This window comes from Hypanus sabinus, chromosome 12 (assembly GCF_030144855.1).
Source record: "Hypanus sabinus isolate sHypSab1 chromosome 12, sHypSab1.hap1, whole genome shotgun sequence".
NCBI classification, from domain to species: domain Eukaryota; kingdom Metazoa; phylum Chordata; class Chondrichthyes; order Myliobatiformes; family Dasyatidae; genus Hypanus; species Hypanus sabinus.
The window spans coordinates 16,617,931-16,634,583 of record NC_082717.1 but is presented as its reverse complement, the minus strand read 5'-3'; the positions used below and the strand labels follow the sequence as shown (position 1 = coordinate 16,634,583).

General features: G+C 40.8%; 1 protein-coding gene across 6 annotated transcripts in view; it reads right to left on the bottom strand.

Annotated features, from left to right (window-relative positions):
* The window catches only part of LOC132402669 (centrosomal protein of 170 kDa-like), a 177,974-nt gene that overhangs the window by 131,933 nt on the left and 29,388 nt on the right, over positions 1-16,653 (bottom strand). For all 6 annotated transcript variants that reach the window (XM_059985606.1, XM_059985608.1, XM_059985607.1 and 3 more), the window contains exon 2: positions 83-226. In XM_059985606.1, coding sequence (XP_059841589.1) covers positions 83-187 — 105 coding nt within the window. In that variant the 5' untranslated portion in view covers positions 188-226. The remainder of the gene's footprint in view (positions 1-82; positions 227-16,653) is intronic.

Here is a 16,653-nt window from a genome sequence, read left to right as displayed (position 1 = left end):
ATCTGAATTGCTTTGCTGAGCTCAAGTTTGAGTTCAACTGAAAATACAGAAAAAAAACTGCATCATCCCTTCAATCAGTTACCTGCAACATCAATTCACAGTCATCCCGGCCTACAAAGATCATTTCACGTGGTAGGCGGTGACGAGTGCCTCCGCTGCTCACCAAAAACCAGGATGTCAAGCTCATTTCTGCTGCTGCTAAATCCTGATTGAAGGTTACGTCATCCTGTGGAATAAAGAAAATATATATTTTAAGGTTCACTTATTCTTTGCAACACAACGAGAACCATACAATGCACCCTGCCGTACACATTGGTGCATTCTGTGCTCTGATTAAAGCCAAATGTCAGAAGATATCACAGGAAATGACAGAGGCTGCTGGATTTGAGGATGGCTGAAAATTTATACTCAAGCTCCCAGCTGTTAAGTGTACAGCTGCATGATACTTGCAGTTCCAGAACAGCAAAAGCAATTAAATGCATTTTTTAAACATTGAGCTGACTTCCCATGAAATATTATTGAGCGTATTTCAAAATTCTTCTTACAAAACAGCAAATCAGCACATCAAACCTAAAAACACTGTACTTAGCCACTTTTACCGGTATTTGGAAATCTGCAATTACTTCAGGAAAGGTTCTGAATGACTACCAAATAGCTACATCATTGTTGCACAAGTGAACACTGACTTAATCTGTTATGATAGTTGTAATATTTTCCCACAATTGACATTTAACAAGATGATTTATTACTTTTAATTTAACAGAATCATAGCATAATCATTTATAGGATGTTTTCCTTTCTTAGTGTATATAATTGGTAACCTTATTTATCCTTTTTTGCCAAAATACATTGTATAAAATGTAATTGAGTTCATTCCAGAACAAAGTGCTTATTCGGTAAGATATCTCATTGGAGGACAATTCAGAAGTCAACAGAAAACATTTAAGACACTTGATTTTCATGCTTTTTTCCAAGATACTTCAGGTACTGATACGTTATACCATCAAGATTCCATACGGCAGAGCCTTTAGAACCTTTTTTTAAAAAAAAAATCAACAATGAAATATTTCATTCATACTTTAAAAAGCTGAGTGAAACAAAGACTCCTTTGCACAGAATTCTTTTAAGTTTAGTCAGTGGTGTGCTGCGATGATCCTTCATGATCAAAGTTGAATTGTTCAATGATGTCTGCAGTTCAAGGAGAACTGAAGTGGCTGACGAGTCGAAGGAGGGAACAGCAGATTCCTCCACGGATGAGATAAGAGGTGACTGGTGGAGCAGATGAATGGGCAGTTTGTTAAGTAATGTGCTCCTTCCAGCATTTACTCTGAATATCTGACCTCCTGATGCTTGGACATTAAGGTTCTCAGTACAAATATTCCTGATCCATTTGAATGGACAAGGGCTAGAGGGTACTTATGCGGAAGTTGCACATTTCCCCACCCAGGGAGGCTTTAAGAATACCCTTAAATTATTTCCTGACAATCTCTTTGCTTGACACATGTAATAATGTAGCCTGCCCACAGTGAAAATGAAACAAGGATGGTAGTTTGCCTCCCAGGTGCCAGGGTTCATAATGTTTCTGAGCACGTCCATAATATCCTGAAATGGGAGGGTGAGCAGCCAGAAGCTGTGGTACATATTGGTACCAATGACATAGGTAGACAAGGGGGGGGGGGGGGAGGAGAGGGCTTGAAAGCAGAATGCAGAGAGTTAGGAAGGAAGCCGAGAAGCGGGATCTCAAAAGGTGGTAATCTCGGGATTGCTGCCTGGGCCACATGATAGTGAGTAGAGGAATAGAATAAGGTGACTGAAGGATTGGAGTCAAGGGCAGGGATTCAGATTGTTGGATCATTGGGACCTCTTTTGGGCAGGTGGGACCTGTACAAAATGGATGGGTTGCATTTGAATCTGAGACTGACCAATATCCAGGAGGATTTGAAGGGGGGTGGGAACTGAAGTAAAGAGGCAGAGGATGGGGAGGTTGAAGCACAAGTAGAGACGGCTTGTAGGGGGATGTTAGAGCAAAGATGCACTCAGCCTGATGATTTGAGATGTCTCTACTTTAATGCAAAGAGTATCATAAACAAGGTGGATGACCTTAAGAGCGTGAATCAATACGTAGAACTATGACGTTGTGGCCATTGCAGAGATTTAGATGTCTCAGGAGCAGGAATGGCTGCTGAGTGTACCAGGCTTCAGATGTTTCAAAAAGAACAGGGAGGAAGGCAAAAGAGGTGGGGGCATGGCATTGCTCCTTCGGGATAGTGTCACAGTTGCAGAAAAGGAGGAAGTCATGGAAGGATGGTCTACTGAGTTAATGTGGGTGGAAGTCAGAAACAGGAAAGGGGCAATAACTTTACTGGCTGTTTTTATAGACCCCACCCCCAATAGGGATATTGAGGAGCAAATAGGGAGGCAGATTCTGGAATGGTGCAATAATAATAGGGTTGTTGTGATAGGAGATTTTAAATTTTCCTAATATTGATTGGCATTACCATAGCACAAGGGGTTTAGATGGGGTGGAGTTTGTTAGGTGTGTTCAGGTAGGTTTCCTGACACAATATGTTGATAAGCCAACTAAAGGAGAGGCTGTACTTGATCTGGTATTGGGAAATAAACCTGGTCAGGTGTCAGATCTTTCGGTCAGAGAGTATTTTGGAGGTAGTGACCACAACTCAATCACCTTCACTATAGCGCTGAAGAGGGATCAGAACAGACAATTTGGGAAAACATTTAATTGGGGTAGGGGGAAATATAATGCTATTAGGCAGGAATTTGGGAGCATAAATTGGGAACAGATATTCTCAGGGAAATGCACGGCAGAAATGTGGCAAATATTCAGGGAACATTTGCATGGAGTTCTGCATAGGTATGTTTCATTGAGGCAGGGAAAGGACGGTAGAGATAATGAACCATGGTGTACAAAGTATGTAGAGAATCTAGATAAGAAGAAAAGAAAAGCTTACAAAAGTCTCAAGAAACCAGGTACTGTTACAGCTCTAGAAAAGGTTGCTAGGAAGGAGCTTAAGAGTGGAATTAGGAGAGCCAGAAGGGGCCATGAAAAGGCCTTGGCGAGCAGGATTAAGGAAAACCCCACAGCATTCAATAAGTATGTGAAGAACAAGAGAATGAGCCGTGTGAGAATGGGACCAATCAGGTGAGAAGGTTGAAACGTGTGTGTGGAGTCAGAGGAGGTAATGGAAGTACTTAATGAATACTTTGCTTCAGTATTCACCAGGAAAAAGACCTTGGCAATTGTGGAGACAACTTTCAATGGACTGAAATACTTGAGAATATAGACATTGAGAAAGAGGATGTGCTGGAGTTTTTGAAAAGCATTAAGTTAGATAAGTCACTGGGACCGGATGAGATATATCCCCAGGCTACTGTGGGAAGCAAGGGAGGAAATTGCTGAGCCTCTTGCGATAATCTTTGCATCATCAATAGGGATCAGAGAAGTACCAGAGGATTGGTGGGCTGCATATGTTGTTCCCTTGTTCAAGAAAGGGAGCAGAAATAACCCAAAGAAATTATTGACCAGTGAATCTGTGGTGGGCAAGTTGTTGGAAAAGATCCAGGGAGGCAAGATTTATGAACATTTGGAGAGATATAAACTGGTTAGAGATAGTCAGCATGGCTTTGTCAAGGGCAGGTCGTGCCTTAAGAGCCTGATTGAATCTTTGAGGATGTAACAAAACATACTGATGAAGGTAGAGCAGTGGATGTAGTGTAAATGAATTTCAGTAAGTCATTTGATAAAGTTCCCCATGCAAGAATCCTTCAGAAAAGTAGGGAGGCATGGGATCCAAGGAGACCTTGCTTTGTGGATCCAGAACTGGCTTGCCTACAGAAGGACAAGGGTGGTTGTAGGTGGCTCGTATTTTGCATGAAGGTCGGTGACCAGTGGTGTTCTACAAGGATCTGTTCTAAGACCCCTCCTCTTTGTGATTTTTTTTATAAATGACCTGGATGAAGAAGTAGAAGGGTGGGTTAGCAAGTTTGCTGATGACACATAGGTTGGGGGTGTTGTGGATAGTCTGGAGGGTTGTCAGAGGTTACAACAGGCTATCGGTGGGATGTAGAACTGGGCTAGGAGTGGCAGATGGACTTCAACCCAGATAAGTGTGAAATGCTTCAATTTGGTAGGTCAAATTTGAAGAAAGAATATACAAATATTAATAGCAAGACTCTTGGCAATATGGAGGATCTGAGAGATCATGGGATCCATGACCAAAGGACATTCAAAGCTGCTGCGCAGGTTGACAGTGTTGTTAAGAAGGTGCATGGTGTGTTAGCATTCATCAACCATGGGATTGAGCTCAAGTGCCATGAGGCAATGTTAGAGCTATACAAGACCTTGGTCAGACCCCACATGGAGTACTATGTTCAGTTCTGGTCACCTCAATACAGGAAGGATGTGGATACTATAGAGAGAATACACAGGGGATTTACAAGGAAGTTACCTGGATTTGAGGGCGTACCTTATGAGAAAAGGTTGAGTGAACTTGCATTTTTTCCTTGAAGCGATGCAAGATGAGAAGTGACCTGATAGAGGTGTACAAGATGATGAGAGGCATTGGTCGTGTGGATAGCCAGAGGCTTTTTCCCAGGGCTGAAATGGCTAACATGAGGGGATGTCAGGAGTAAGTTTTTCCACACAGAGAGTGGTGGCTGTATGGAATGCACTGCCGGAGGCGGTGGTGGAAGCAGAAACAATAGGGTCTTAGATAGGTACATGGAGCTTAGAAAAATAGAGAGCTATGTACAAGCAAAATTCAAGGCAGTTTCTAGAGTAGGTTACATGGTCAACACAACATTGCAGCCAAAGGGCCTGTGATATGCTGTAGATTTCTATGTTCTATGACTAAGCATTAATTTGGGTCTCCATTCTGGGTATGTGGGCTAGGAATGGGAGTTTCCTGATGTTCATTTTTCCTTCAAGGGAATTTGAAAGATTTTGATGAAACAGTATTAATGAAAACCTCCCAGTGTGCAGTGTAGATAGCCCTCAGTCTTAGGAGCACACAGGAAAGCATCTGTGCCAAGTTTGAAGGCTGGACCTTCAAGCAGCCTTTCCCTCCGTTGTCTAAATTGAAGATAATGGAATAATGCGAAGATAATCTAACCAAATATTTTGGAAATAAACATTGGGTTTGCCAGTGACATGCTAATCTCCAGTGCATAGTAGCTAATCGATATTTGTGGGATGGCTGTGAAAAAAATTGAACAAGACACTAGGCAAAATGCTCTTGCTCCTCTTTAAAACAATGTCAAGGCTCCTGGCTTAATATTTCACCTTAAAGCTGGGATTTACCACAGAATACCTTTCATTGTACTGCATTCAGTGGATGTCTAACTACAAGAAAGAATGAATCATACTGCTGAGCTGGTAGCCACTTCAATTAAATGAAATAACAGCGAAAGGAAAAGCACCTCAAGTTGAAATCATTAGGGAAGTGGATATTGAATGCATATATGTGGTTCTTTAAAGGTCAAAGTCAAGTGTATTATATGGACAAGTACATGCGTGCACAAATGCAATGAAACCCTTACTTGTAGCAACACAGCACATGTAAGCAGTATTCACAAAAATATAAATTAAATCCATGTTATGCACATCATTTTTAAATAGGAAAACACAATTAGAGAACTACAAAGTCCATTTTAGTGCAAAGTGATTGAAGTACACATCATGTTGCTGACTTACAGTGATTAAAATTTTGCTGGTTGGTTCAAGAACAGAATGTCCTTGAGCAACTCACACAAAATACTGGAGGAACTCAGCAGGTCAGGCAGCATCTAAGGAAATGAATTGTCAGTGTTTTGGGCTGGAAATAAAGGGAGAGATGCCAGAATAAAAAGGTGGGAGGAGGGAAAGGAGGAATAGCTGGAAGGTGATATGTGAAGCCAGGTGGGTGAGAAAGTAAAAGGTTAGAAAGGAAAGAATCTGATAGGAGAGGAGAATGCACCATAGCAGAAAGGGAAGGAAGAGACGACCTGGGGGAAGTAATAGGCAGGTGAGAAGAGGTAAAAGGGGAATAGAAGAGGAGAAGAGGGGAAAGGATTTTTTTTAAAACGCAAAGAGAAATCGATATTCATGTCATCAGGTCAAAGGCTACCCAGACGGAATATAAGGTGTTACTCCTCCATTCTGAGGGTGATCTCATCATTTTTGAACCTAGTAGCATGGACTTTAGGCTTCTGTTCTACCTCATGGTAGCTGCAAGAAAATATCATGGCCCAGATGGTGGGGATCACTAATGGTAGATAATGCCTTCTTCAAAATCAAGTTTATCACTGCCTTATTTGAACTGAAATTTATTGTTTTATAGCAGCAGTAAAAACATAAAATTGCTACAAATTACAAAGTAAATAGTGCAAGGAAAGTATAATGAGGTGGTGTTCATGCACTGTTCAGGAATCTTATAGCAGAGGGAAATAAGCTCCTTCTGAATCACTCCGACTCCTGTACCTCCTTCCCTGATGTAAATAACTATATGAAGGCTTGAGGCAGTGTCTCCTGTAGCAAGTGTAGGTAGAAAGTAAATTAAATAGTGTTTTATTGGCTTGGCCAACTAGACCATTGCAAGTAGTTCTGGGAAGCCATTTACAGGAAGGATAGGATTTACAGTTTGGAAGAAAGATCAGAAATAACAGGTCCTTCTCGCTGACAATCTACACTGGCACACCTCAAGGATGTGTGTTTAGCCCACTGCTCTACTCTCTCTACACCTACAACTGTGTGGATCAGCACAGCTCAAACACCATCTATAAATTTGTTGAAGACAACTACTGCTGGTAGAATTTCAGATAGTGATGAGGAGGCATACATAAGGTCTGCTGATTGAGTCAGTAAGACCAAGTAATTGATTGTGGACTTCAGGAAGGGGAAGTCAAGGGAACACACGCAAGTGTTCATTGAGGGATCAGCAGTGGAATGGGTGAATATCTTCAGGTTCCTGGGTGTTAACATCTCTGAAGATTTATCCTGGGCCCAACATATTGATGCAATACAAAGAAAGCACGACAGCAGCTATGTTTCATTAGGAATTTAAGGAGGTATGTCACGAAAGACTCTTGCAAGTTTCTACAACTGTACCATGGAGAATATTCTAACTGGGTGGATTGCTGTTGGTATGGAGGGGCCACTGCACAGGATCAGAAAAGGCAGCAGTAAGTTACAAACTCAGCCAGCTCCATCATGGGCAAAAGCTTCATGAGCAGAGGACATCTTCAAAAGGCAATGACTCTAAAAGATGGTGTCCATCATTAAGGACCTCCACCCAGACATGTCCTCTTCTCATTGCTACCATCAAGATGATGGTACAGACACCTGAAGACACAAAACTTTTTAGGTACAGCTTTTTAACCTCTACCATCAGATTTTTGAATGGACAATGAACCCATGCCACCTTCTCACTAATTTCCCCCTCTTCTTGCACTATTTAACTTTTTCCCCCAAACATAGCAGGTTCTGGTTAACTGGGATGCATCAGGACCAGTACATTTTAACCCAATTAAGTGGCTGTCCCAATTTGCCAAAGTTTCATGGAAATAGAGTCCTCCAGACCAGAGCCCTCCATACCCCTACCATCCATGTAATATCCAAACTTCTCTTGAACATTGTAATTGCATATTGTACTTGTGCTGACAATTCATTCCACACTCTCATCACCCTTCAGGTGAAGAATTTTCCCCTTCTGTTTCTCTTAAACTTTCCATCTTTGACCTTTAACCCAAGACTTCGACTCCCACTGAACCTCAGTGGAAAAAGCCTGCTTGCATTTACCCTAGCTATATCCCTCAATTCTGTATACCTCTAATAAATCTCCTCTCAATCTTCTATGTTCTAGAGAATAAAGTTCTATCTTATTCAATCTTATTATTCAGGATCTCCAGTCCTAACAAAATCCTTATAAATTTTCTCTGTACCCTTTTAACCATATTTACATTTTTCTTGCAGATAGGTGACTAAAACTGCACACAATAGTCCAAATTAGGCCTCACCAATGTCTTATACAACTTCAACCTGACATCCCATCTCCTGTACTCAATATTTTGCCCTATGAAGGACAATATGCCAAAAACTTTCTTTACAAAATAGTTAAAAAACTATTTAAAAAGATAAACAACTATTTAACTGAGTAACAAATTTTGAATTTAAATGAAATACAGAACAAATTAGAATGTTACAAATACTACTAAAATACTATAAAATAATAATTGACAGAGGAATTAATTCAGTGTACGTATGCTGCCAAGTTCTTTTGATTGATTGTAAATGAACAAAATCAGTGTAGGCACCTTAATGCATCCTCTAAGTCTTCATTTTCTTTGTAACATTCAAGATGAATGCTGATGAACTTCAACTTCTTTCTATTTTCTAACTTGTTGAATAAGTGAGCCTCCAAGAGGACTACAACCTTGTCATAGGGTTTGGAGGCTTGTGAGCCTCAATGACCCAGAGATCTATGTTGGCTGGAGTCAGTGCTTTATGTTTTGGTTCCTGGTAGGGTCACCCATGCCAAACAGGTCAAAGGGCAGAGGCCAGACTAAGACTGGGCCACTGGCCCTCCATGTCCAGGGGTTCAGCTCACGGCTAACAACCCTCACTGATCAGACAAAACCGTTATGGAAACAGCAAAGAAGAATCCTTCTACCTGCGTGTACAATGGTATTCCTGAGTCTCCACCCAGGACTTGCATTGTCGACAGCAGTGATCACTGAGAGGAAGCTACTGGCTTGATGAGGGAAGCCTTGAGCACTGCAAAGGCCAAGACCAAAACTGGTTTCAGCCAAGGACAGGTAGAGATGGAGGACCTTCATTCCTGCTCTAAAAGTCAGTGATGTAGCAGGCAGTAAGAAAGTGGAGTGAAAACGTTTCATTTTCACTCCTGACTGTTCCTGGCATCTCCAAGCCTGAATGCCTGAAACCAGTGAGCAAAACAGTTCTGAATTGCTCTCCACTTCTCAATAAAAGGTCTAACCAGCTCCCCTCCACTACCCTCCTCCATCTGGCAGAACTGGTCCTCACCCTCAATAACTTCTTCCAGCTTCTCATACTTTCTCCAAACTCATGAGACAGCCATGGCACCCAGTTGGGGCTCAACTTTGTCTGCCTTTTCACTGGCTATGTAGAACAGTCCATGCTCCAACCATCCCTGATAATGCTCCCCAGCTCCTTCTCTGCTAAAATGTCAATTGCCCTGGTGCTGCTTCATGCATCCATGCTGTACCACCAGACTCCAACGTATTATTCCATTTCTGCTGGTTTGGTAACCCGGTCACGGGGTACATGACAAGGGAAACTTCTACTGTGCTTCCTCCAATCATTATGGTTAAAATTCCCTGATATTTCCCAATATCTGTTCCTTCTGATCAGCTTTTCAGGTGCTTTCCATTAAAGCACTGAGTTAATGACCTCTCCCAAGGTAATATCTCCAACACAGAAGTTCCAAACACGTTCAAGCAACTCTTGTATTCAAGCTATGTTGTTCATGTGCCTGACATCCAACTTCAAAAATATTCTACTCCAAAAGGTCTCTACAGCAAGAGATTAGAGGACAGAGGAAGTGCTTCTTATGGAACTAGAATCAAAGAATATCAGCATGAAAGTTTCATCTAAGACAATGGCCTTAAACTGAATTGTAAACTGAAAATGTACAATTAAGAGGACGACACAAAGTATGCAAGAAAGGAATCTGTTGGTCCATTGATAGGGTATAGACTACAGAGCATTAAAAAAATGCCTCTGTTACATTTCTGTGCTGTACATCTTAATACAATTCTACACAAGTCTTTACATAAAATTTTGCAGACCACTTTTGTCCACAAAACTAGTCCAAAACTTTATAACAAAGGAGAGCTCAGAAATAGCTGGGATTAAAGACAAGAAAAATCAGCTATTCAAATTTAAACAAATAAAGGTTAAGGTGAAACTGAATTGATGTTTGCTCAATTATAAAAATAACTTCTGCTCACCTTTAACCACTCCCCACAAGGTATATCAGAATATGTAATGATATATGATTACACAGTTGCAACTATTATTCAGAGTCATTAGAAAAACACGTGAAAAGATTATCAGAAGAAACATATTGGGAAATGGCAGGGAATTAGGGATAATGATAATTCTAAACTAATTACCACACATATAAATTTAGAATAAAGATTTTTAAATCATAGCATATTATTGAAAACTCAGACAAAAGGAAAACATCAGAAAATATTATATACGGTGCTCTCTGCTTCCTTCATAACAACAGTAACTGGATTAGAAATTTTAATTTGGGACTTCCCAAGTTCATAAAAAGCCCAGTTTTAAGTTGTACAACTATAGAAACACAAAAAGCACAATACAGGCCTTTCGGCCCACAATGCTGTGCCGAATGTGTACTTACCTTAGAAATTACCTCAGGTTACCCATAGCCCTCTATTTTTCTAAGTTCATGTACCTATCCAAGAGTCTCTTAAAGACCCCAACGTATCCGCCTCTACCACCGTTGCTAGCAGCCAATTCCACGCACTCACCACTCTCTGTGTAAAAAACTTACCCCTGACTTCTGCTCTGTACCTACTTCTAGGCACCTCAAAACTGAGCCCTCTTGTGCTACCTATTTCAGCCCTGGGAAAAAGCCTCTGACTATACACATGATCAATGCCTCTCATCATCTTATACGCCTCTACCAAGTCATCTCTCATCCTCCGTCTCTCCAAGGAGAAAAGGCCGAGTTCACTCAACCTATTCTCATAAGGCATGCACCCTAATTCAGGCAACATCCTTGTAGATCTCCTCTGCACCCTTCCTATTGTTTCCACATCTTTCCTGTAGTGAGGTGACCAGAACTGAGCACAGTACTCCAAGTGGGGTCTGACCAGGGTCCTATATAGCTGCAATATTACCTCTCTGCTCCTAAACTCAATCCCACTATTGATGAAGGTCAATGCACTGTATGCCTTCTTAACCACAGAGTCAATCTGCACAGCAGCTTTGAGTGTCCTATGGCCTCTGACCCTCCACACTGCCAAGAGACTTACCATTAATACTATATTCTGCCATCATATTTGACCTACCAAATTGGTCTACTTCACATACATGATGACATCTCCTTGATGTTTTCTTCAGTCTGCCACACAGCTTATTAGGCATATTGTATTTGTTTTAACGTCTTTAATTGTTTTAACTGTACTTCCAGGTTGCTTTTAAATTACACTTGCTTCTTGGTATCAGGATGAGCACGGCCTGTAATATTGGCAAAACAAATTCCTGGGGTGGTCAGTCCAATGTAAACAGTACACAACTCTTAGCAAAATCCCCCACAAACTTTAAAATTATCCTACAATTATTCCATAGACTTTACCTTGCCTTTTAGTCACTTGTACCACCCTCTATAGCTTTTCAGGACCTTCTGCAGTCCTTTAATTCTGGTATATTGTATGACCCTGAAAAATGCTTTTAACATGAAAAAAAAATGCAAGGACGGTCAGCTGCTATAGTCTTTGCCAAACATCCAGTAGATCATGAAGCCAGAATTCTTCCAATATTTAGTTTGGCAGGTTAACAGGCACACAGCTATGGAGTACTAATAGATGCTTGACAATGTTGTGCTGTTTGAAGTGAATTAAAATATACTGTACGTTGGTTAAGTAGTGGAGGATATGTATGTAAAAGGGTGGCCATTTAAAAATTTTAACTGAATAAACATATCACCACCACATTACTATCAAAGTCAAGTGTTACAAATTTTTAATGATCCAGTTGAGGTATTAAGATTACCAATCAATACCACATGAATATTTAATTTCAATGCTTGGAGTGAAGGAGAACATTCTTAAACAAGAGATTTTGAAGGTGCTGGACATTCAGAGCAAGACACACAAAATGCTGGAGGAGCTCAGCAGGTCAGGCAGCATCGAAGAAAGTGAATATACAATTGACATTTTGGCCCATATACTTCAACAACAACAGAAGGAACCAACAACTTCACATCATATAAAACAGTGATAATAAACCTGATTCTGATTCTTTGATTATGCTGGCTCTTTCCTGAAGCAGCAAAAAGTGTAGACAGAATTATTGGACGGAACATTTCCCACTCTGCAATTTCTTAGAAGTAGAGGTACTGGTGTGCATTTTTGGCAAGAGCATTTACATGGTTGGACCAGGAAGCGCAACTGAATATATTTACACTTGGTATGTCAAATACTGGGTGAAACACAAATTCTTTGGGGTAACTGCAAGTCTGTGTCTTTGCTGTTGCTTTGTTCATGTTTGAGTGCTTGGTCGTGGGCGCTGATGCCTATTTTTTGCTGGTGGGAGGAAGGGCGATTGTTGCTCGCTGCTGCTTACATGTGGGAGGGGGGAGCTGGGGACACATTTAACTGTCATTCATTCTTTGGGGCACTCTTCTGTTTTCTTGGATGTTTGTGAAGAAAAAGCATTTCAGGATGTATATTGTATACAGGTGTGCCCCGTTTTTTGAATGTTTGCTTTACGTCAATTCATTGTTACGAAAGACCAACATTAGTTACCTGTTTTTGCTAACAGAAGGTGTTTTCACTGTTACGAAAAAAGGCAGCGCGCGCCAAGCAGCCAAGTTCCTGCCCCAGAACTGCATTCTAGCCGGCATTGCTTAAACACGTGCCTGTGAGCATCTGTGCTGTGCATCCATTAGCAAGATGAGTTCCAAGGTATCGGAAAAGCCTAAAAGAGCACGTAAGGGTGTTACACTTACCGTAAAACTAGACGTAATTAAGCGTTTCGATCATGGTGAACAAAATAAGGACATAGTGAGTTTAGCTAAGAGTTTTTGGAAGTTGACAAAGATGATGTTGAAGAGGTTTTGGCATCCCATAACCAAGAACTGAGAGATGAAGAGCTGATGAAGAGCAAAGGATAACAACTGAAGTCGAACGCAGTAAGTGAATCATCCAGGAACTGAACGTGAGGTTGACAATGCTGCAATGATTGCAGAAAAGTATGACTTTAATTTTGAAAGGGTACGTAGGTTTAGGGCATATTTGCAGGATGGTTTGAGTGCTTACAAAGAACTATATGATAGAAAAATGTGCGAGGCTAAGCAGTCAAGCATACTGTCGTTTTTCAAGCCTTCCACATCAGCCACAGCAGATGACGAAACTCGACCTTCGACATTGAGGCAGGCAGACATAGAAGATGACCTGCTTGCCCTGATGGAAACAGACAATGATGAGATGACACCCCAGTCTCCCACCACCCCCACCTCCGACGACTCAGCCTAACACAGCATCATCAGTGTCCTCACTGTCTTCCTGATTCCGGTAAGTGAAACTACACTGGGTGTACATTATTTCTACTTTATATAGGCTGTGTATTTTTATGTGTTATTTGGTAGCTTCATAGCTTAAAGGTTACTGGAAAGACTGCTTCTGCCAGGAGCGCTTGCACCGTGTGTTTTTACTGTGAGTGCTGTCGAAAGCGCTTGCGTGAGATTTTTGCAGCGGTGGACAGTGCTGCAATAATTGTAGAAAAGTATTCCTACATTATACAGGCTGTGTATTCCTGCTTTTACTACATGTTACTGTTATTTTAGGTTTTATGTGTTATTTGGCATGATTTGGTAGGTTTTTTTTTGGGTCTGCGAATGCCTCCAAATTTTTCCCATATAAATAAATGGCAATTGCTTCTTCACTTTATGACATTCCGGCTTACAAACCATTTCATAGGAACGCTCTACCTTCGAATAGTGGAGGAAACCTGTACATTTCTCTGACATTAAATGTACCTTTGAAACTTAGGAACTTGAAGTTCACAACCATCTCCACATCAGAACCATTGAAATAAAAGGATGTGTATTCCACACTGCTTCCTGAAGTCGACAACCAGCTTGTTTAACTGACATCGAGGGAAAGATTGGTGCCTCAACAGCATACCTCTAGGTTCCTTATTCCATCACTGTACTTTGCCTTATTGTTAATTTATCTAGCCCTCTACAGTGGCATCATCTGCAAACCTCTAGATGTCAGAGCAGAATCTGTCCATAAAGTCATAAATGTATTGGAGTAAAATAGGGAGCTGAAATCACAGCCTTGCAGGGTAAAAGTGTTGAGGATAATTGTGGCAGAGATATAGTATTGCTTCCTGCCCTTACTGATAGCTGTTTGTTGGTGAGGAAGTCAAGAAACCAGTTGTAGAGGGAAGTACAGAGTCCTTTTTTTTGGATTTTTGATTTGAGTTTGCCAGCAGGGTGATTTTAGATCTAATTTTAAAACTGTCATGTACCCCATGACTGGGTTACCAAACCAGCAGAAATGGAACGATACATTGGAGTCTGGTGGTACTGTAACTAAAGGTGTTTATTAGTATCAAAAGTGCAAATATACATATAAAAGAGGTTAGCAATGATAAATACAGAAGCGTAGGAATAAGAATCAAAACCGAGCTCTATCGTAGTCTAGGGGTAAATGAATAGTCTTAAGATAATGCAGAGTTCAGCTCAGTTCAGTTTGGGTTGAGGTAGTTGCTGTTGTGACGTGAGGGAGAGAGGGGGAGAGGGGGAGAGAGAGAGGGAGAGGGGGAGGGAGAGGGAGAGGGAGAGATGAGCAGCTGCAACAGGCAAACCTTCCGTTGTCTTCTTGTTCCGTTGTACTATTGTGGTCATCAATTACGACCCTTCCATTCCAAGCCAGACCGTTCTTCAGTGGTGGACTCGTCACACAGGCAAGAATGGAGACACACACACACACACACACACACACACACACAAGCCCCCACCGGCCTGGTTTCACACACAGAGTTTCGGACCAATTCCCCCGAAACGATCCTCCAAACCCCCACCTTCCTGTGGGTGCACAACACTCATTCAGTATCCAGTGGCATGTCTGCCTGTGTCTCAGCAGACTCCGTCTTTTATCTCCCCAGCCCGGGTACCAGCCATCCATCAACTCATCACGCCCATCAAACTGCTACTCCCTCCTGTCTCAGCAGGCACCTGGCATCTCTCTGCTGTGTCAGCAGGGATTCACACAAGCAGCAGAGTCCTTGAAAGTAAAGTCAACAATCAGCAAAGAAGCCAAAATTTTAAATCCTTGTGTCTCTCTCATTATCACCATGTGTAGCATGGCGCCTCTCCCCCTCTTTTATCTCTCTCTCTTGTTAGCAGCATAGTTCATGGGGGTCAACTCTGGACCCCATCTCCCCATGGTTTTCTCATCACACATAACAAAACAAACACAGTTTTCCAAGAACTACAAGGGTAAAGACAAATTCTTTACACAAAACATTGTACTTAGTTTTACAATGATAAAGATTGTTAGCAAGAGTTTGCTGCCTTCCTCATTTGGGCAATGACTACGCAAAGCAAACTTATCATTTACTCATACAAAAGTGTACTAAAAATGATCAATTGCCCCTCCCCAGTACGAAAATGAAGTCATCCAAAACTCTAATTCAAGTTATAATTTTTAAAATATAGAAATGAATGCAATGCCTTTAGGATTTCAGTTCCTCTGAATATTTAAACACAAAGGCAGTCTTGTTTTCAATGGCTTTAAAAGCAGTCAAATCAACATAAAAGAATTCAATCAGCTGAGCACTGTGCCTCACCATTAACTGGGACATCTTAACATTTTTTGAATATCAGTTTTTCCTTCCATTTACTGCCATAAAGTTATTTTCCTGTCATTTTTTAATTAAAAGAGCAAAATGGAAAATATAGTAGCAATTTAATATAATTTTATATTTGTTACAATAACTGCAAAACTACATTTAAAAAAAACTGATTGAGCAAGCCAAAAGTAAGCAACAAATTCTTTCTGCAAGAGTCTTTTTACCCATAAAGACAGGGGAAAATATTGTTTTGAGAAAAATTGTGCTGAGGCTGGATGATGCAAGAGCCTGCAACTGGCCAACATCATCATTACTTCACTCGTTACCCACAAATCAGTGCATTACCCTTCTTTTGCAGCTATTTCATCAGCCGATTACAGTTTCAACAACCTTCACAGCTCATTTGTTATTCAATCTACAAAATGATCATAAAGATACAAAAATAAAATTGGAAGTGTTCAATGTGATTCCAAGCATTTCTTAAGAATGAAAGCAAAACTGAAAAAATGTAAGAACATCATATTCTAATGTATTTAGCCAAATTCTTCTAGCACAGTTAGAACAATAGCATTTATGCGACAATTGGAAAAAGTATCCAGGGAATATCCTGTTGACAAAAAGCAAGACAAATTCTGCCTATTTAATCATGATCATCCACAATATTATGAAAAGTAGCAATGTCGGCATTAAGTGACACTTGCTGATAATTTGTTCTCTAAATCCAGTTCAGTTTCCAAGACTAATACAATTCCATAACCAATTTACCAATTCAGAGACTTGCCTAAATGTTGACTGAAGAGCTAAATTCCTGAGGTAAGCCATAAAGCAATAGTAACTGGCCTTGACATTTAACATGCAAGATCAAGCAGTGTTGGTAAAAGTCACAAAGGCAGATCGGTGAGAGAGATCTAAAAAGAAGCATTTGCTGGTTTTCAGGCAGCCCAATCAAATCACGATTCATTAGCAAAGACAAATAAAAATAAGGCCAGGACAAGCAGAGCAGCCATTGTTGGAATGGGCCAATTTCAGAGTGGGGAGGCTTGGGTGAGAACATACAAGAAAGA